This window comes from Propithecus coquereli, unplaced genomic scaffold, assembly GCF_000956105.1.
Source record: "Propithecus coquereli isolate 6110/MARCELLA unplaced genomic scaffold, Pcoq_1.0 Scaffold146, whole genome shotgun sequence".
NCBI classification, from domain to species: Eukaryota; Metazoa; Chordata; class Mammalia; order Primates; family Indriidae; genus Propithecus; species Propithecus coquereli.
Window position 1 is genome coordinate 3544168 of NW_012138969.1, and position 21628 is coordinate 3565795.

A 21628-nucleotide genomic window follows, 5' to 3' on the forward strand; every position below is an offset into this window, starting at 1 on the left:
ATGATAAAGGTGTCATCCTTGTAACTTTCTTGTGAGAATTAAATAGGGTAATAAGATAGCTCAAGTGAAATGTTTAGGACCATGTCTGGCACGTACTAAATGCTCACTGAACATTAGCTATATGTATTAAACATTAGCTATGTAGATTCACCTTATGGTATAAACATATCTTGGATCAGGGAAATGCTTATCAGAGGGCTTTTATTTACCTGTTTGTCTGTGTACCTGTTTCTGATAGCACGGTGTACCAGGAAAATGTCCAGAAGTGAAGGATTCTCTTTGTGCTCAAGTTCCAAACCCTAGCTAGCAATAGCATTCAAGACAGGGGTTATAAGGAATGGGAAATTTTTCTTTTGAATCTCGTTTTATAACACAAATTCCCCTTTCCCTAAGAGAGGGGCACTGTGGACATTGTCAGAGAGAGACGGTGCGTCACTGTGGAGGCAGCATCAGAATTTTTATTTCATCCTATCATCAGGCAACGAGCAGTTGCGGCAGAATCATTTCACTGGGAGAATACAGGTTATGCACCAATAGATCTGCCCAGAAAGACTGGCTCCCGGCATGACGTAGTGGAAAAAGCTCTGCTGTTAGAGTCATAAGACACAAACTCGGGTCCTTGCGCCGCCTCTTGTGTGTTGTGTCACTTTGAAAAAGTCACTTCATCTTTTCTAGCCTCAGTTTTTTCATCCGTAACACAGGAACAATAATACCCTTTCTATGACATAGGATTGTTGAGTGACAGTACATGCAAATGCTTTATACGTTTTAAAAAGTTAAACAAATGGAATCTATTACCATTATTATAAAGCCGTCACTTTCTGTAAGGATTTCTGCTGCCTTCTGGGTTTTATAAATGACTTGCAGCAAAGGCTAGGTGTATTCGGAGCTAGTTCCTGAGTGGGAGTGTAGACTCAGCCTTAGAGACCCAGATCATAGTAAGAAGGCATGCTTTATCCAAGGGTAATGGTTTGCAAACTTCAGCACGCATCAGAATCACCTGGAAGGCTGGGCCCCATCCCCAGAGCTTCTGATTCTGTCGGTCTGGGGGTGGGGTCTGAGAATTTGCATTTCTAATACTTCCCAGGTGATGCTGACACTGCCGGTCTGGGGACCACACTTGGAGAACCACTGTACTAGGGCAAGCAGGAAGAGAGTCTTCCTTCTGGAACCGAAGCAAGCAGTGTGAAGATCCATGTGGGTAAGGAGGTTTGGAAGAGAAAATGGAAAAGACAGAAAATTAGGGCTAATGTGCAGATCGGGCAGAACAAAGGGAAAAGTCTCACTCCATAACAAATGCAAGTAGGGGGAAGTTGCTAGGTGATGGATGAGGGAGAGAGGTGAGTCTCTACTGCAGGAAAAGCCAGGTGAGAGGCAAGAGCACGGAGTTGGAAATATGCGTGTTTGGGGAGGCAGAGGAGGCGGAAATTTCTCATTAGGAAGTGGGGAGTGGTGCGGTTGGCACTGGTGGGGAGTGGGAGTGGAGATGGGCTGGGGGGAAATGCCTCTGTAGGGCAAGGGGGACAGCCGAGATGTGGCAGAGAGGACTGATGCCAGGGCCGCGCGGTTCGGCTTGGCAGTGCAGCACAATAGAGACTGGGAGAAAGGGGGTGGAATTTAGATGTGTGACCTGCCCCGTAGCTCTCTTGCTCTCTGCATTTATCACATCACATCACACCCAGCAAGACAGCCCCCTCCTCCTGGCTCATTAGGAGATTTGATTCGGTGTGGCTCCTGCTGTCTGCAGCTGTCTGGGGCAAGATCTTTCTGCTCCCTGCTCCTCGTGCAGCAGCCAACCTTCAGCCCGCGGCAGGGCTCGTTAGGAGAGGACCCCCTGGACACCTGACTTTCAGCTCACTGGTGGCTGGAAAGAGTTAATACCTATTCTTTGCTGCCTCTGCACAGCCTCTGGGTGCAGAGGGAGGCAGCTGTGGGCTCGGGGACTTCTCCCTGAGCTGCAGCCAGAGGAGCTTCAGGTTAGTGAGGCTGAGCTCTGCCCAGGGGCATCTCCTGCATCCTGCCAATGAGGACCGGTGTGCAGCCTGTGCCCGGGAGCTGAGCCGCCGCCCGCCGGGTGTCGGATGCTTCAGTATTTACTGGATGTGACAAGCAGAGAGAGGAGCGTTCTGCAGGGCCGCTTGCTGCCTGGCTCAAGTGGTGGGAGGTGTGTTGTGCATGCCTGTGTGTGTGTGTGTGTGTGTGTGTGTGTGTGTGCACCTGTGTGTTCATGCACACATGCCCTTCACCCGCCAAGGATTTGGCTGCTAAAAGAAAGGTCTACTTTTTCTCCAGAGCTCCTTAACCCGCAGCCTCTCTGACCATCCAGTTGGCAAAGACCCGCAGGCCATGAGGACTGGCCAAAGACAGTGAGTATTGCTTTTGCTTTTCTCTTTCCTCTCCGGGTGTCTGTGTGTACCGACTGCATTATCCATATTTAATTAACCTGCCTCTTCATGCATATTGATTGCTTTCTCCCCGCTGAGGCTCTTAGTTTCCCTCCTCCTCTTTATAAATCTTTGCTCTTTGCTTTTAACCTTTGGTTTTTCCTTGAGCATCCTCTCTTTCCATCATGTCCCCTTCTGTCTGCCTTAGAGCCGCCCGTGACTTGACGCCACCTACGAGGGCACATGCACTGTGGGTGCAATCACACCCTTGAACTTCCTGGGCTCTGGGTAACCCCTAGCTTTGTCCTCCATAAGTCTCAGGCCAAATGGGCTGAGAGCCCCGAGATGCCGGAATGGACCAGGCAGCTGGGTCAGAGTGTCCTGCTGATCCTTATTGAGTGGAGTCTGAGGCTGAGCTAATCAGAGGAACGGTGGCGGGTCTCAGGGGCAATTTGGGCAGTGCTAGCGTTGGAAGAGAGTGAGTCGGGCATCTGAACAGCATGGGCAAGCCAGGGTTGGCTGGCAGTGGGGTGGGAAGGGTGACAAGGCAGGGACAAAAGGCTGAGTGGCCCCCTGCCCAAATGACCTTGCCTGCAGTCTACATGGGTAGTGTGTGGTAGTCTCCGGTTCCCTGAGCTCCAGCGTAATAGAGGCCCCTGGGGCCATATCCCACAGCAAGAGAAAAGGAGGCTTAGGTGCCCCAGACATGATTTCTGGGGACCCCTTCAGCCACAAAGGGTTTTGATTTCCTGACTTCTGGGCAAGCAGGTGTAAGCCTGATTAGGACAAAGATTAAGGAAATGTCCCCGCTGCCAGGGAACCTGTCCATGGGGATGAGCCTTTACACAAAGTCTAACTCATTTCTTTTAGTTTTAACAAAGCAATCTTTTTATTTTATTAATTATGGTATTATTAGAGAAGCTATTTAAAGAAGTATTTGTGAAACGTTCAGGGTAATATAAAAATAATTTAAATGGTGGAGCTCACATAGGAGCCTTATCTATCTAAATTAGGTTTCTTTTCCAATGGGTTCTATGTTTGGTGTCAGAGTTCCCTGGGGGAACCCTTTGTGGATAGGCTGCTCTCTCCGTGTGTCTCTTCCTATCGGAGTTCCTCTGTGGGAACGAAGGGTCTGAAGCCCTGAGAATAGGACCCTCAGGAGAGGAAGACTATAAGTCAATCAGCCCTCAGCCTCAATGTCCCCTTCCCCCCACCCTTATTTCCTTCTTGCTTCGGGTCAAGAATGGGCCAGTCCCCAGGTGGAGGAAAGTCATGCAGCCTCCATGTGGGTACGAAAGGGTGACTTGCACATTCGTTTCTCCAGCCCGCGCCTACGATCCCCGCACAGGAGCAAGCCCGTGGTGACGGTGCCTGACAAGCCTCCCTTGGAGTTACTCCCACCTCCCTCCCACTCCCACCTTCCCGAGTCTCCACGCACTCCCACGGGGACAGGTACCTGGGAGGGAGGCGAGACTCGGAGCAGCATCCGATCAAATCATTTTGGAGCCAGTGCTGAGCCCCCCGCCTCCGCCCCTTGCTGGCTGGTCACTTGGGCCCCACTCTACTAAGAGAAAGAGAACAGTCATTTTTGGTTTGCCAGGCCCATGCCTCCCCTGGGGCACATGTCCCACTTAATTGTTGGTGGCCAGTGGTTGGGGAAGTAAAAATTCCTGACCAACAGTCAGCAATGTAAAGCCACCCAACAATCTGCTCTTGTCTATCCTCTGTCCGTCGCCCTTGCTAAGGACAAGTGGACGTTTGTGGGGACTGGGGTGCGTGTGGGGAGGTGCTGCACCGGCAGACAGCCATCCGAGAGGATGCGTAGTGCAGTCAGATGACAGGGTGGCCCCTCTTACCGCAGATTCTTTGATTTTAGGTGAGAGGACGTGAAAGGGTAAATCCCTGAGCCCCGCAGTCTTATTTCCTGCCCTGACGTCCCTGCAAACCAGCCCAAGGGTTAACCGTAAGCGGATGCCTGTATGGCTGCCTTACTGATGCCACGCAGGTAACGGATTGATGACCTGTTTCCTTGTCCCTGCCCCTTTCCTCCTTTCTCCGCCTTCCTGCCTTTCCTGCTGTTGGAGCCTGGCCCAAGCCTTCTAAGCCCAGGGGTGGTCCACTTGCGTCTGTCCCCCAGGCCTCCTGCGTGGATTGCGCTGTTCTTGCCTGTGTGCTTCTTGCAAAGTTGTGGCCTTGCAAGCGGGGCCTGCCTTAGCTCTGAGCCCTTGCATCGAATGGTGGGACATTGTGGCGGTGACGTATGGGGTGGGATGAGGGACTGTGCATGAGCTTGTAGGGAACCATTTAGGAACCTCTGTGAGTTACTGGGATAAGGGTTGTGGAGAGAAGACAGACGAGGGAGAGCCTAGTTTGTTTTGCTGCTGCTGTTGTTAAGTAACCTCACCCTTTGACTCTTGCTTCTGCTGTCATTATTTCAGACCTAACTAAAAAGTTTATAACTCAGGTCTCAGCTAGAAAGATGAAAAATAAAACCCATTTTGTTCCAAAGAATATTTTGTTGAAGATTTTTGCAAACTATTTGCAAGAATCACAGTTGTCTTGGTAACAGATAGCACCCTTTGCAATGTCCCCTGATAAACCTTGTTCGATGGCTTGTGTTTTTGGAAGTCCTTGTAATTGTTCGTTGGGGGCAGTGACTTGACCGTCTCATGACTAATGATCCTGAGGTCCCAAGGAATGAACCAACTTGCTGAAAGTTGGGTTCTGGCCTGTGGTGTGGCCTGAGCAGGACCTTTCCTTGAATTCACAGAATGTGATGACTCAAGGACCCTTAATCAGTCGCTCGCATAGCCTGGTGTAGGCACCCTGTGATCTGTGAGAGTGAGTGGACGCATGAGATGCTCACTGTCTCAGGAGAGCGAATGGCTGTAGCCGATGTTTGGAAATGCCACGAGATAGATGGTTTCACAGTGTGGCCTGCCTGAGATTTGAGGTGGGGGCAGGGGCTGCACAGGGCCAATTTTTTGCAGGAGAAAGGATATTTCTGGAAACTTGGATGTTCCAGCCCTGAGAGGCTCTTCAGAGATGTGCTTTGGAATATAAATGCTGTCCATCCCTGCCAGATATAATACCAGCCCAGTAGACGTTTGTTGGATAAGATTCCTATGAACAAAGACAATTACCAGGGATGAAAATCCATTTGAAGTGAAAGGAAGCGATTGAATTGGATGACCTGTAAGGTCTACGCCCAGCCCTAGGATTTGTGAAAAAGAGCCAGGCTGGACGGACTTCGTTTCCATATGGAGAATGGTATCTTCTAGGGCTATTTCTTTGGAAAATTGTGCAAATTTTGTGCCAAAATGTGTGTGAGGCATTTCCCTTTGATAAGTCATTCTTCGGGACTGATCTGATTATATTCATACTAAACCCTTCCCACTTACCTTTGCCTTTAACGTGGAGGAGTTGCCATGGTTAAAGGTCAGGGGTCAGCAAACTTGTTCTGTCAAGGGCCAGAAAGTAAATATTTTCAGCTTTGTGGGCCATATTGTCTGTGTTGCAACTACCCAACTTTGCCCTTGCTGCTGAAAGCAGCTTTAGACAATATGTAAACAAATAGCATTGTGTTCCAATAAAGTTTTATTTACACAAACAGGCACCCTTGTGGATCCATGGTTCGTCAACCCCTGGTTAAAGACAAACAGAGGCGAATGTTGGGAGGCAGGAAGAGACATTAGTGTAATTTTTCATTGGTTCCTCCAAGACAGATATTAATAACTATATAAGTGCCTGATGTCATTAGATGGGTCCTTTGGAAAATAAAAAAATGTGAGAAATTTAAATATATGTGCAAAAAATTTGATTATGTTTACTGAGATAAGCCAAAATGTAAATAGGAATACAAAAGCTTAGTTGAGCAAGTATAAGAAGCGACAAAGGGGACATTGGTTCTTAAAGCCATTGAGGTTGTACCAATTGCTCTTCTCCTCACCTGCAGGTCTGTGCCCATCCATGTATATAACCAGATTCGTGGGATGAGGGGGAGAACTAGAGTCAGAACGGACCTGTCTGGAGCCCCCACACTTTGTCTGTGCTCTGGGGCTCTCTGACACCCACCCTGCCCTCCGCAAGTGTCCCTCTGCTCTTGGTGTGGGGACTACTTCTGGGGCTTTGCAGTCAGGAGCTGCTGCTGCTGTTCCTTTGCCCTCCTTGTGGGAAAGCGAAATGTAGATTGTTATTTTGTCATCGTTGTATTTCCTTTCCCTACAGAGAATCCTAATTTAGAAATTTCTCCTAGCTAACGACCTTCATTGACTTACCACCAACTTGCTGTGTCAGCTTTAAAAAGCATTAGGCCTCTAGGGGTGGGGTAGGGTACCTATGACTGTTCTGGGAGCAGTGATTCTCCAGGTGTTCTCTTCGTGTTCATGGAGGCTTCAGGGACCACCTGGGGCAGGGCGGGGGCAGTTTTGGCTCTTGCAGCAGCAGCTCCAGGGGCTCTGTGTAGAGCTGACAGTTCTGATCATGACAGCTTCCCCGTCCTTCTTCTGCCCCTGTGCTTGTTGCAGGAACAAAGGGATGAGGACTCGATTGGGATGCCTGTCTCACAAGTCAGATTCGTGTAGCGATTTCACAGCTATTCTTCCCGACAAACCTAACCGCGCTCTCAAGTGAGTAGTCTGGCCACGTGGCACTGCCGGGGTGCCCACAGTGGGCGCCCACCATGGCTGTATAACCCGTACTTCTCTAGTGAGTTGCTGACCAGATGAGCCACAGGACAATAAATTCGTGCCTCTTGGCAACTCCTTTTATATCCCTGGACGTGAGTGAAAGGAATGTTTATTTTCCTTTTCAAAATGTATAGCTTAGTGATCTCCTCCTGAGAAAGCCATATCATCCATCACTCATAAAGCTGTGGGTGGTGAAGGATACTTCTTGGTTCTACTTAGTTGTCAATCTGAGCTCCCAATTTGGAAATAAACACTCAAACTTACTCTAAAAATATGCTTAGATTCAGATAATCTGGATTCGGTACCTATTCTGTGCTGGCGCCGAATTAAATGTCCCAGACGTTACCTCCTTCAACCCCCACACAGCCCTGTAGTCGGCACCACTGTCCCCATTGCAGAGGTGCCGAAATCAAGGTGACGGTAAGGGCCGGAGTCAGGAGCTGAGCCTAACTTTTCTGACTCCGAGACCCGTTTCTTTCCTTTGTCACCATGACATCGTTAAATCATGCGCTTACTTAGCTTTGTTCTTTAGACTGAAAGCCAATATACTAAACTCACTGAATTCCAATCCTGAAGTGTTTTCATCACCCACTCAAGAATGTACAAATTTATGCAACAGCATTTCGGGAATCCAGGTGTGGTCTTCATTTGCCCCCTACTGTTCTGACGTGTTCTCCTGAGCAGATCTCAGTGGTCGTTGAAGGCAAGGAGCTCATTGCAGAAATATTGAAGAGAGATGTTTTCTTCTTTTCTAGGAGACTATCCACAGAAGAAGCTACGAGGTGGGCAGATTCCTTTGATGTGCTTCTCTCCCACAAGTGTAAGTCGAATTCAGGTCACATCATGTCGTGGGAAATCACCCATTTAGTATAATAAAAGATGTACTAAATGCCTACCATGGTTCAGGTACTGTGCTAGGTGTCCCAGGTCTCTATGTGGCCTGCCCTCACAGAGCCTCCTGCTTAGAGGAGCATGTAGATAAGAAAATGGATAATTTATGTGCAGTGGGATGAGGGCCTTCTTTTCCAAGTTCCAATTATGATCCCAAGCAGGCTTCATGTTCTCAGCAATTTTAGCAAGACAAAGTTTAGCCCAGGGATTTGGAATGACGGGCTCAGTTGGGAACGAGAACATCTAGGTTCCAGCCCAAAGCTTGTTTATGAAATTGAATCTCCTCCCCCCGGGTCATTGGAGAGTCTTGGGCTATGCATCGGTCAAATGACTATTCTCTGCATTTTATTCTTCACTTGAGTTGACGGAGTTTTGAGTTTTCTTGTTGCTTCTTATTTTGAGGGTTGACTACCCTGGCTGCTTTGTACCCTTCAACTTCTTCCTAGGTGTGAATTTTACTAGAACACAGCCCTGCTGTCCCTCGTCTTCCATTTTTCCCTTCTCTGTGATGCCTTTTGTTTCCCACAAGGGCAGAAATAGTTGTGCGTGGTGGATGGGTGGCGTGAGGAGGGCGATTTGATGTCAGCCAAATTCTCAGCTCTTGTTTTTTCCTCCTCATGAGCAAGTCCAAATTCTTTGGGCTTTGGGATCTCAGAAGCATTAAATGCATGGGTGTAGTAGAGCAGGGGAGAGGGAGAGGGATGTTCTGAAGAGACAAGAAGGTTTCTGACAGACATTTGGTGTGCCTCTTAAATGTATCATGTCAATTTTAGAAGCCCTGATTGATCTGGAGCAGAAGGGCTGCTTTGAGTTTGAAGTATTGTTTCCACTTCATTGGGGAATATGGTTTGGTACAATTGAGTTGAAGGCATTGGGTGGGAGTCAGGTTTTTTTTTTTTTTTTTTTTTTTTGAGACAGAGTCTGGCTCTGTTGCCCTGGCTAGAGTGCTGTGGCGTCAGCCTAGCTCACAGCAACCTCAAACTCCTGGGCTCAAGCAATCCTCCTGCCTCAGCCTCCCAGGTAGCTGGGACTACAGGCATGCACCACCATGCCCGGCTAATTTTTTCTATATATATATTTTTAGTTGTCCAGCTAATTTCTTTCTATTTTTAGTAGAGATGGGGTCTCGCTCTTGCTCAGGCTGGTCTTGAACTCCTGACCTTGAGCGATCCACCCACCTCGGCCTCCCAGAGTGGTAGGATTACAGACGTGAGCCACTGCGCCTGGCCGGGAGTCAGGTTTGTGTTCTCGGTTTTGACCCAGCTTTGTGACTAGGTACTTGGGTGGCCTCGATGGACACTCTCGGTCTTCAGGAGATGTCTTTAGATGTGATTTTGCTTTCAACTTGAGCAGTTCTCTCCGACGATGCCCCTCATCCTAATAACAAATGCATTCGAATAGATTTTAAAATTGAGTGCAAAATTTAAGAATAAGCACATATTGTAGCAAGTAATTTTGTGAGACAAATAGTCATTTTAGCATTCTATGGATTGCACTTAGAAGGAAAATAAAGCAGCACAGATACAGCCTATGGAACATATGGCCATACCCCAAACAGCAAGCTTATGTGATGAAGTTGCCAAGGTAATGGCATATGTATGACAATATTTAGGATTCGACAGTAATGTTTTTTTTTTTTTTTCTTACGAAGCTATTCTGACTTTTTTTCTGGAGTCATATTAGGCTAAACGAGTGTCATTGCCGGTTTATGTCTTCTTTTCTGGCTGGATTTGATTCAAGGTCATCTCGAAGTTTGGTTTCTTTTTCAGCCTCACAACTGACTGACTTCTTTCAAGTCCCTGAGGCTGCTTCCTCATTCTGAAATGGGGATGGAAATACTGGCTTGCTACCTGTCACCTGCCTATGAACAACTTAATAAAAGGATGCCTCTAGATGATTTTGAGTTTTCTACTCAAAGGTGTTTTGTAAGAATAGGGTAGGTTTTTTTTTGAAAAAAAAAATGATACTTTTATTTATCAAATGCAAAATAAATGTGCCTGGAGAATAAGGCTGCAAATTTTGCTGCCAATTATTAATAGTAAGCCATTATGGACAGAGTTTATGGTGGTGAAATTAGTGGTTGGAAGCTTAGGGTGTATTTGGATTGCTGCAGCGGCGAGACCTGAGATTTAAAATGTTTAATTTTATTGGTTTGATTTGATGACTTTCAGTTCTGAAGACACTTGGTTCTGCTTCTGTCAGGGATGCTTTTGGTTTCCAGGACTGCAATGACACTTTTCTGAGATGAGGATGCTGATAAGGGGTTACAAGCTGATGCCAGATTGCTTCTTTGTAAAACCACTGCAGAAACAGGCCTTTCCAACGTTGAAGTTCGATGATCCCTCTCGGAGTCTGACGTTCTGTTTTTATTTCCGTTTAGCATGGAAATAAAAAGTCAGTGGAGTGAATGTCTTTGAGAAGAAAGGGGTCTTTATTCAGGGGTCACCGGTAGAATTTCAGGCTTTTAGAACTTGAACATTTACTTCCCTGTGAAGGCTACAGAGTAGTCAGAGCCAGGTTACCTTGAATGGTGTTGACAACTTTCTAAAAGTCTAATTAATTTGGGTTGGTATTATGACTCAATTAGGGCTGATTAAGCTTTTCCAAGGGATTGCACTGGTCCCTCAGGAGGGACAGCTCTTATCAGAGGTGTATAGAGCTTTCACCGAAGACAGTAAAATGTCCTAAGAAGTAAAGAGTGGAGAATCCCTGAGTAACTGGGCTCCAGAAAAATGTGCATTAGTCTAGAACCCACTCCCTGGTAATTCTTCACATCTAGACAGCTGTCCTTCCTAAGTTTTCTATTTCAGAAAATCCAGGTAATTATTTTTTCCCTCATTCTCAATCTATAGAGCATCTGTCTCTGTTGTGTTGGGTGTTTTGGACACTCGTTTATCTTAAAAAAGATGTACTGAGCGTTTATTATGTACAAAATCTATGGTAAGCAGCTGTGGGGGGGTGGTGCGCAAAGATGAGCAAGGCATAGTCCATCCCTGGTGGAGAATGCAGCCCTCGGAGAAGACAGGCATGGAATGTGCTGGCTAGTTAGTGTGTAACTAGGTGGCCTTAAGATTTCAAATAGAATTCTGACATTCAGTGCTCTTCTTACATTGCGTCTTGTCAATATTAGAAGACCTAACTGATCTGGGAGCAGAAGAGCTGCTTTTGGTTTAGAGCATGGTTTCCACTTAATCAGGGAACATGCTTTTGGACAATTAAGTGAAGAGCATTGGCTGGTAGTCAAGTCTGTGTTCTCGATTTTGACTCAATTCTGCTGTGGAATAGGTGGGTAGCCTGTATGGAATTCCTCAGTCTCTTTGAAAATCTGTGTCCTCGTCTATACAAAGAAGGATCTGGAGTAGAACGTATGGGAGGCTGGATCCAGTTCTACCCCCTTGTTCTAGGATGCTGTCTGTAGCAAACACCAAGGCTAGTCAATAACCAATCACCTACGGCAGGTGGTTTGACGCAGCGCTGCCTGCAGGGTTATGTAAAACTGCTCCCAAGCTGAAATGGCTCGGGCAACCAGGAGAGGGGCTAAGGGACCTGTGTTATAAGGCTTCTCCCCTCCTTGGCAGGGTCTCTTCTCAGCAGACGACCTCATGGGCTCAAATCTCAGGCAAAAAGAAAGTAACTTCGCTATTTTTTAAAAAAAATCTGGAAGGCAAATATTTGGAGCAGTTTTATTTCCAACAAAAAAAGAAAACTACAGACCAATATCCCTCATGAATATAGATGCAAAAATCCTCAACAAAATTTTAGCAAATAGAATTCAGCAGCACATCAAAAAAATAATTCACCATGACCAGGTGGGCTTTATTCCAGGGATGCAAGGCTGGTTTAACATACGCAAATCTATAAATGCAATTCGCCACATAAATAAAAGCAAGAACAAAGACCATATGATTCTTTCGATAGATGCAGAAAAAGCATTTGACAAAGTCCAACACACCTTTATGATAAAAACTCATCAAAATAGGCATAGACGGCTCATTCCTTAAAATTATCAAGTCCATCTATGACAAACCCACTGCCAATATCATATTGAATGGGGAAAAATTGAAACCATTCCCACTTAGAACCGGAACCAGACAAGGCTGCCCTCTATTTCCACTTCTATTCAACATAGTGCTTGAAATCCTCACCACAGCAATTAGGCAAGGGAGGGATATTAAGGGTGTCCAAATGGGGACAGACGAGATCAAACTCTCGCTCTTTGCCGATGATATGATATTATATCTAGAAAACCCCAAAGACTCATCTAAGAGACTCCTAGAACTGATAAATGAATTCAGCAAACTCTCAGGCTACAAAATCAATACACACAAATCTGAGGCATTCATATATGCCAACAACAGTCAAGCAGAAGATCAAATCAAAAACGCAATTCCTTTTACAATAGCTTCAAAGAAAATTAAATATCTAGGAATATATTTATTTCCAATAGTATTTGTTTACAATCTCAGTACAAAGCGAAAGGAGTACCCACTGAGGTATGGGCAGTAATCACTTGCTAAGTGTTCTTTTTTTTTAAGAAAACAAATGAACAATGAAATTGAAATTGCTGATAGCTTCATTACATAGGGAAGGATTTCTAATGTGTGTTAATTTGGCATCTTTTGCCTTCCTGTTCATCCAGTAACAATTAGACCCAGTGTCTGTGATTTGTACATGTAGTCTGCCCCCAGGGTTTGTGTGAGCGTGTGTGTGTGTGTGTGTAGCAAAGGCTCCTAGTTTGTAGAAATCTTTTCCGACAGGTCGCTGCAGAGCAGGCACAAAACTGTGTGTCATCTTCTTTATTCCTCATGAGGTTCAGGCCTGTGCTTGTTATTTGTCCAGGTTTTAGTGGGACGTTGACCCCTAAACTCTGAGTCAATTCTCTCTTCCTCCTTTTCTCTCCCTCTTTTTCCTCCCTTCCTTCCTTCCTCCGTCTGTCCTTCCTTCCTTTTTTTTTTTAGGACATAAAAGTTAGATTCATTTCAGTTTTAAGGTAAAAATGAAGGTTCCTTCCCCTCTCCTCTCACTTTTTACAAACCTGACCCCACACCTGGATGACAGAACACTTCATCTATTTGGAACTTAGCCTTGTTTCATTGTTTGCACGGAGCATGGAGGGACTGTACCAGCCTGTCCCCGCCAGGCCCAGGGAATTCTGGGTTGGTGGACTAGTACAATTGAAAACTCTTTTGCATTTGCAGAGTTATTATCTATCTCTGAGAAAAGGAGACCTGTAAAGAACCTTTCAGTTTTTAAAAATTAGCCCCTTTGAGATAATGGTTGGGATATACAAAAATATGATGACTTGAGCTGGCTACACAGCAACCAAGCAGAAAACCCAAAACAAACAACGGATAAGCAAACATTAAAATGATCACTTCATGAAATTTCTTAGATTGTTCATCTAAATGGCCTGTGGCTCTAGAACAGTTGAACAGTCAGGCTTCCACTTACTGCACAGCCCTCCCTGCATCCCTCTTCAAGCCAAAAGGTTCTAGAACGGTGTTATCCAAAGTGTGATCCAGGGAAGGTGGAACCAGCATCTGCTGGGAGCTCCTGAGAAATGAAACCTTGGGGGGCTTGTCCCAGGCCTTTTGAATCAGGATCCCTGGGGAGGGGGCGCCAGGGGGCCTGTTTTCCACAAGCCTTCCAGGAATGTTTATGCACATGGAAGTTTGAGAAGCACTGTCGTCAGACGTAAGTAAGTAAAACCATGAATCTGTAGCATCTTGGTGGGGCAGGTGGCCCCTGCTTTCAAAGAAACCGCTAAAGAATGTCCCTTGGATTGCACTTTCCGAAGTTCTCAGGCAGTGCATGGCTTTAACGGTACATCGGGGACCACAGATTCCACATACGCAGGGTGGAGGGTTCCACGGAAAATAAACAAGTGTGGCAGGTGTGCTTTCTGGAGAAATTGAGGATAAGAGTTAGGAACAGGTAGTGAGGTAGAGATGGGTGAAAAAGAAACCTCGTTGCTTCTTTGCCATCATTTCCACGTTGTTGTAATTTTTATCTGGACCCAGGAATGTGGGTGCATTTGGCCTTTCTAGAAGGAATGCCTGGAATAGTTTAGTCAACTGTTAAAAGCTTATTGAAAAAGGTCTAAATGAAAGCAACTGGACAAGCTTCCAACCCATTCTTTCACTTACCAGGTACGTGACCTTAGGCAGATTACTTAACATCCATAAACCTCACTTTCCTAGTCTGTAAAAGGGGGCTGATAAGACTTACCTTGTGCAGTTGTGAGAATTCAATGTGGTTAAAGTTCTGAAGTCCTAAGCATGACAACTTGTACACAGAGGGCCACGATCAAGGATAGCTGTTTTTAATTATTCTTGCTATATAGGCCAGGTGCGGTGGCTCATGCCTGTAATCCTAGGACTCTGGGAGGCCGAGGCGGGAGGATTGCTTGAGGTCAGGAGTTCGAGATCAGCCCGGACAAAAGCGAGACCCCAGCTCTACCAAAAATAGAAAAAATTAGCCGGGCGTGGTGGTGCGTGCCTTCAGTCCCAGCTACTTGGGAGGCTGAGGCAGGAGGATCACTTGAGCCCAGGAGTTTGAGGTTGCAGTGAGCTGTAATCAGGCCACTGCACTCTACCTGGGGTGACAGAGTAGGACTCTGTCTCCAAAAAAAAAAAAATTCTTGTTATAATACAACATTAAATTCATTAAGAAAACATGCATTTTGTGCCTCTTATATTCCAGAGATAGTATCAGCTCCTCGATCCCACAGACAGCTTGAGTTTGTGGATTGGGGGTAGTGTGAGAACCACCAGTGGGACTTATTCACATTCCTTAACACCTCACCCCCTTTGCCTCACGGGCTTCTGGCATCCCTGTCTCTTACCTCCTACTTTCCCCTGATGTATGTGAAGGGATCCTGCCAGGGATGTAGTTTTTAAAATGCCCAGTAGGTGAATTTGATGTTCTTTCTTTGTGAGTCCCTGCACTGTTCCTGTATCAAACTACCCAGACCGATATTCCTGGATACTTAATTTTTGTAATCCTTTAGGCTGGTGTACATGAGGTTTTACAATACTTCTCCTGTACCATAGGGGTCATTTGCAAATGGTAAACTTTTGCCCTGTTAGGGGCACACTTCCTTTGTCTCCCCCTTAGAGAAGTACTTGCCAATGTCTTATCATAGTTGCAGATACAGGCTCTTCCTATTTTTTTCTGATTACTGGGCTCAGCTTCTGCTTGGTAAAATAGAAAAGAACATTGGAATAGGAGTTGTAAAACCCATGCTCTTCTTACTCTTCTCCTTCCACGTCCTGGGAATAAGAAACCATGCGAGCTCAGAGCCTCACCATTGCTTTGCGTCCAAGGCGGGGTTTGATCTTAGGGTCTCTCGTGTCCTTTCTAGCTCAAAGACTCTAACAACCTTCAAGTCCTACTACAATTATAATATATTATCTGGCTATATATATACTAACAAAGTAGAGATCGTTGAAGAAAATTACGTTAATCTCCAGACTGAAGTAGAATTAGTAAACCAGTTGCTTGCCAATAAAATGTCATAACTGGAAATAATGTGTTCTCTGAGTAATCTCCCTACCTAAATCTTGTTTGGCCCCAGTGATTTGTTTAAAAACATTTACTTTGTAGATAACACAAAAGAAAGGCTCTGATCCTGATGCTATTCTCATCACAAATTTCAAAGCAGTGGCTTGGTTCTGAATCAAAGCGATTTGGACTTCACCGTTAGTATTTGTACCCTGGATTTTATAAATATATTTCCCTATCCTTTATCTGGCCTTGGAACTCATTCATCAGTTTATTTTCACCAACTGATCAGGGACAAAAGAGGACTCTGGTCTTTGGAACAACGCTTTGGAAAACAGCTTAAAAAAAATTTTTTTTCTTGTAATCTTATATTTTTCAAAGCCTGAGAAGTGAGCTGGGCACAAGCCCACCCCTGATGCCAGCTAAATCAGGGCTTCTGGCCCTTGAACTGTTACCTAAGCCCCACTCCCTGCTGTACTAGCTGCACTGCTCATTGTAGTGACCCAGTTTCTTTTCTTATGTAAGCACCCTGCATCAAAGAACTAGGGGGAGAAAGCCAGCCGCAGGCAGCATGTGTGGCCTGCCGGTGTGTTCTTGGAGATTCTGTGGATGCTCAGGAGGGTGCCAAAATTCTGCTCACTGTTCCAGGAATTCTGGACACAAGCCTTATCCTTCTTGCTACTAGGTGGGCACCGATCTCAAAACATTTGTGATGTTCTTGGCACTTTGACTCCTTAAGGGTCATATAAAGAAAACCAAAATGAAATGACAGAAAGGCAAATCCCTCTGTTTCCCCCCCCATTTTCCTGAACTAGTCACCACCCCACTGCCTTTAAGTTACCAGGATTGTTTTTAGTATTAGGCATGTTCTGTTCTGTATGATGGATGACTCCTTAAGCCACCAGCGTGCAGGAATAATAAATAGTCACTAACACGGTTTGAGCTCTCACTGTCTACATGTCAGGTTCTGCATGTTGTTTACATGGACGAACCACGATCCCCATGGAGCAGGTGCTGTCGGCGTCTGCATTTTACAGATAAGAGAACTGAGGCACAAAGAGGTTAAGCCTCTTGCCCAAGGTCACACTTCGCTAGCGTGCATCAGAGCCAGGACACAATCCCAGGCAGAAGAGCTTTGGGGTCAGAGTGAAGTCACAGTTTCCAGCAGCCTGAAATCTGTCAGGGAGGTGGAGAGGGGACTCCAGCTCCCTGGGTCTAGGGGTGGGAGCAGGGCGTGGGATGCGCAGGGCCCTGGTGGAGGAAGCAGAGCTAATGCAAAGCGTGTCGCCCTGAGAGATGCCAGTAGATGCTGATGAGCCTTTCAGAGATAAACCAGCATCCTGCATTTTGAACCAACTGCTGTTTATAGATAAGCAGAGGGGAAGGACAGGGGACTGATGGGGGGGGGAGAGGGAAAGATGGAAGGAGGGAGAGAAAAAGGTCAGAAGAGAAGAAGAGGGAGAGGGGCAGGGAAAGATGCTAAGGGGTCAGGGAGAGGAACAGTTTGCTGGGAGGAGGTGGGAGTGGAGGGAAGGGGGGAACAATGTGGAGCTGGCTCTAGTCCCGTGCGGTTCGTTTGCTAGGTCACATGAGCGGGAAAGGTGGGCCAGGTTGGGAGGGGCAGGTGGTCCATCCACAGAAGCCCGCTGCAGCCATCTGCTCTGGGCAAGCGGAGGGGCTCCGCAGCCGTCACGCGCTCCACCCCCTACTCACTCCCATTGTGCAGGGGGAGGTTTCTCTTCGCACAGTCACCCCTCCGTGGCCTCCCTTGCTCAGTGCCGGCCCTGGGAACATGAAAAGGGTTGGAGGGAGGACAGGGGGGCTGGAGAGGTGGGTGCAGAAAGTGGGTGAGCGGAGGAGGAGGGCCTCTGGCAGGTGCAGTCTGTGAAAGCCTTTGTGATCTTTGTCTGCTGGGGTGTCTCTGCCGCAATCTGTTCTCTGCTGTGTCTCAGGTCCACACCCTCCCAGAAAGGGCCCACGAGAGGAAGGCCATTCTCTCCTCCTTCCCCAACTCTCAAGCTGTTCCCTTGAAGTCCCTGGCAACTTCCGAGTGCCATGTTTTGTTCCGGTTCCCCTCCCACTGCCTCTGAGCCCGCCCTGGAAACGCAGGCACCACAGTTTGGGCTGAGGCTGCCTGAAAGAACACCGCGTCTTCATGCGGTCACTCAGCCATGCTTCGTCCCCGCGGCCCTGGTCCGGAAAGTTGCCCTTCTGTTCCGTCAGGCACCACGGCATGTTGGGAAGAGCACTGCAGCGCTTTCTAAATGACAGAACGGAGGTAGGGCGGGCTGCCAGCGCCGTGGGATGCGAGAGTTTAGGCAGATTCCTGATTATCGGTGGCACCTAATGGCTTTAGTTCTCACCACAGAGAAGCGGTGGCAAGTATTCTCCTGCCGGAGAAATCCAGGTCTGTGAGCTAAATGGTGCTTTTGCTGGGCCGTGGCATCCGCACAGTGCGTGCGCCTGATTTGGGGTGATCCCAAATCAGGGATCTGTCTATCCCTCCTCTAGAGGAAGTGATAATCCGGGAGGCGAGGCAACCGTCACCAGAGCAGAGACAGACAGAGTGGGCTCTGAAGTCATGCAGATGTGCGTGCAAATCCTCTTCCCGCCTTCTCCTGGGCACGTGACCACAGACAACTAAACTCTCCACACCTCTCTCTCCCTATTTGTAAACACACTCTTCTCTGCAAGCTAACACGTGTCGATTGCTTATTATGAGCTCCTAGGCCCTTATATGTGGCTTGCGTTATTTAATCCTCCCACAGGCCAATGCAGCAGGTACTGGTCTTACTCATTTTTCCAACCTTACAGATGAGAAGACTTGGGCTTCGAGATGTTGAGGCTTTTCCGAGGTCACACGGGATTCAAACCCAGGCTGTCTGACCTCAGAGTTGATGCAAAGATTCAACGAGTTAATGTATGTAAACTGGATAGCACAGAACTCGGCCTGGAGTAAGTCCTCCGTGCGTGACAGTGATGACGTTGGTGAGGAGGAGGAGGATCAGCTGAGGGCTGTGTCTAATGGGGGCTGGTCTAAGTTGCCCCGGGGCACAGAGCAGAGCACTAAGTCTACCTGGGAAAGCGCGTCACATGCAGCCCTCTCCTTACAGATGCTGGGACCCAGTTGAGTGTGTTGTCCAAGGTTACACGGTTAATTATGGGCCTGACTCTGATCAGAATTGGTGCTCCCAGCTGGGACCCGCGGCGCTTCCTCCTCAGCGGGGGCAGCCAGGCAAGTCGAGCTGGCTACGAGTGCAGCACACGTCTTACTCCAAATCCCGGTCCCCGCTGAGTCAGCCTCAGCTGCGTACAGTGGAACTCGGTGGAACTCTCCTGCCTGTGCCCACCCTTGTTTCTGTGTTACTGTTCTATGCTCAGATACTCCTCTGCCTTCCTCGGTCACTTACCCCATTTTCTCTCCACTCCGCCTATGGCTGTCATTCTGGAAATGTCACCCTCCATGGTGTCGCTTGTGGCCCCCTTGTTCTAAAATGGGGGTCCTCTCCCTCCACTTTAGTGGTCCCTGGCACAGGCTTCCCGTGGGCCACCGTCATGCTGAGCTGGAGACTGGATCACCGACACACACGACAGTGCTGGCATTGTAGTTTGGCGTCCTTGCCGCTTGCTGACTGTGTGACCGGGGCAGGTTATTTAACGTCTCTATAAGCTTTGGTTTTCTCTCCTACAAGACGGTGAGCATATCAGGACGCATTCTATAGACTTGCTATGAGGAGAAAATTCCGTAAGGTTCGTAAAGCACTGGTGTGGTGCCCGGCCCAAAGTAAGTGCTCCATAAATGCTTGCTGTGCTTATTTTTAAAATTCCTTCTCTGGCTTTAACTTTTGTTTTTAATCTCCTGCTCATCCTTTCCCCCTTCCTCTATGTCCCACCTGCCGCTTCCTAAGTCCCTGCTATTCTCCTTGTTCAAGGTTCATTTGCCAGCCTGGAACCGATGGTGTCCTCTCTTTGACTGCCGGATGCACCCCCAAATTCAAAGTTCTTGCTCCCCTCTCAGCGCGACGTAACCCTCCCCAGGAACCGAAGCCTATTGTTTGCCTGTTTCCCATCACGTTCACGTTCATTTTCAAAGACGGCTGTTCCAAACCCTTATCACTCTCCCACGTACCCCCACTGTAGCACACACTGCACTTGTAATGACTCGATTATTTTAAATTATCGCTAATGTCCGGTACACTAGACTAGCCTGTAAGTTCTGTGAGGTGGTGACTTGATCTGATTTGTCATGCCATAGCCCCAAAACCCAGCCCATGGGTACATCCCACGTTCACGTGACCTCAACCCAGATTACTAAAGACCAAGGCAGTCCAGCTTGATGCATCTCAGATACGTCCCTTTCCTGGCCATTTCTATCTTCATCTACTGCTCTCTTTTATTCTTACTTTTGTCTTTTAAGGAAGACAAAGTCTTACGCTTCTTCCTGGTCCTCCTCGTTCTCTAAAATTTTCCTTCACCAAATACTATTCCTTTGCCTCTTTAATCTCTCTCTTCCCCTGCCCTTTCCCCTCTGCCTGGGAATGGATCCGGAAAGATCTGGCTTTGGAATCATGTGGCCCTGGCTGGGAATCTTGGCTCTACTCTTGCCAGCTGTGTAATTGGCCAATTTATTCATCCTCTTTAAGCTTTATTTTCTTCCTATGGAAAATGGGAATGATACTGTCTATAGATCAGCATTGTTGTGAAAATAAATTGAACTGGTGTTTTGTAAAATCCTGAGCAAAAAGCATGGCATATAGTACATAAGTAAAATTCCCTGCCTCAAATCCTAAATAAATACGTAAAAATAAAACTCTACCTTCCCTAGGTCCTGCCACCTTCTCCAGCTAATGTCAGACAGGAACTCCTTCCGTTTCCTGCCTCAGACTAGAAACGTCCCTGCCTACGCACGCAGCCCTTCCTCTTGTTCCCCATCATAATTCCGTTCCCAGGCCTATTTCTTCTGCCTTCCTGGGGGCAACATTTTGTTAATTAGACTCTTTCTTTTCTTTAAGTTCAACTCCTGCTGCTCAACAAATCTTTTCTGATCAAATCAACATTTAAACATACTCAAGGCTGTCTTACAAAAAACAATCTCTTCCTTGACCTCATGTTTCCTTCCAGCTCTACTGTCCCATCTCTTTCCTTCCTTCTCTACCCAATTTCTTACAAGAGCCCTCTGAATGAACTGTTTCCCCTTCCTCCCCTCTCGTCCGCCACCATATCTATCACGGAATGATGAGGGCCCCCAACAACCCGCTAAAACCGTTCCCGCCCATGATTGCCGAGTCTGGCGGCCCTTCTCAGACTGTGCCTAGCTTGACCTCTGGGCATCACCAGACTCAGTGGCCACTTCTTCCTTCTTGAAGTGTCCTCTTTCTGGCCTTACGTAGTGCTGTGCAATGCTGCCTCTCAATGTATGCTGAATGGCCTAATAATTATTAGCTGTGTTATTATTAAACACTAGTCTCATGAAACTATTTTTAATTACTCAAGTAACTTTTTTGATTCCCATGTATGGTTCCCTCTTCCTGAAATTCTCTTCTCCATCTCCCCTTCCTGGTTTTGCTTAGCTTCCTCCGCCTCTTCCTCCTGCAGGTCTTCCCTTCCCTCTTCAGGGTTGGCTTGGGTGCCCCTCTGGGTCCTTCTGTAAGACCCTATACATTCCCTACCATATAATTTATCACACTGCACCATAAGCACCAGCATGTTTTCTTGGCTCAAACTGCCCTTTGACAGCAAATTTTGTAGACCACAATCATGCCTGCTTTTAGCACCTAGCAAAGCCTGCCTCACATAATAGGCGAATGAATGAATGAAGATGGCATTATTGCTATGTTGGATTGGGAGTCGTATACTTTATATTAACTTTTTAATGCTACATATTATTAGGTGGGTGAGATCAGGCGAGTCACTTTTCTTAGCATCAGTTTTCTCATCTATAAAACGGGACTAAGTAAAGCAACACTCCTGGGAGCACTTTGCAGGTGTGATCTCTTTGAGTCCACACAAAGACCCAACAAAGCTGAGACCTGGACTAAAAGAGACAAAGTCTGTACCTTGTCTAGCAAGAGACACAGAGTTCTCTTAGCAAGGTGATCTTTACCGACACCATCGAGGAAGGCAGAAAGGTCATTTTCCTTTCATACCCATAACCACATTGAA

General features: G+C 46.9%; 1 protein-coding gene across 3 annotated transcripts in view; it reads left to right on the forward strand.

The window, feature by feature from the left end:
• Window positions 1-1087: 1087 nt before the first annotated feature.
• RGS8 (regulator of G-protein signaling 8) overlaps window positions 1088-21628 on the forward strand; it is a 25967-nt gene continuing 5426 nt past the window's right edge. Inside the window, exons 1-5 of one of the 3 annotated variants that reach the window (XM_012639982.1) lie at window positions 1088-1201; window positions 2293-2366; window positions 4261-4389; window positions 6911-7012; window positions 7828-7892. In XM_012639982.1, coding sequence (XP_012495436.1) covers window positions 4364-4389; window positions 6911-7012; window positions 7828-7892 — 193 coding nt within the window. In that variant the 5' untranslated portion in view covers window positions 1088-1201; window positions 2293-2366; window positions 4261-4363. Of the gene's footprint in view, window positions 1202-2083; window positions 2165-2292; window positions 2367-4260; window positions 4390-6910; window positions 7013-7827; window positions 7893-21628 lie in introns of those variants that run through there. The other 2 variants (XM_012639984.1, XM_012639981.1) reach the window with 2 other exon arrangements.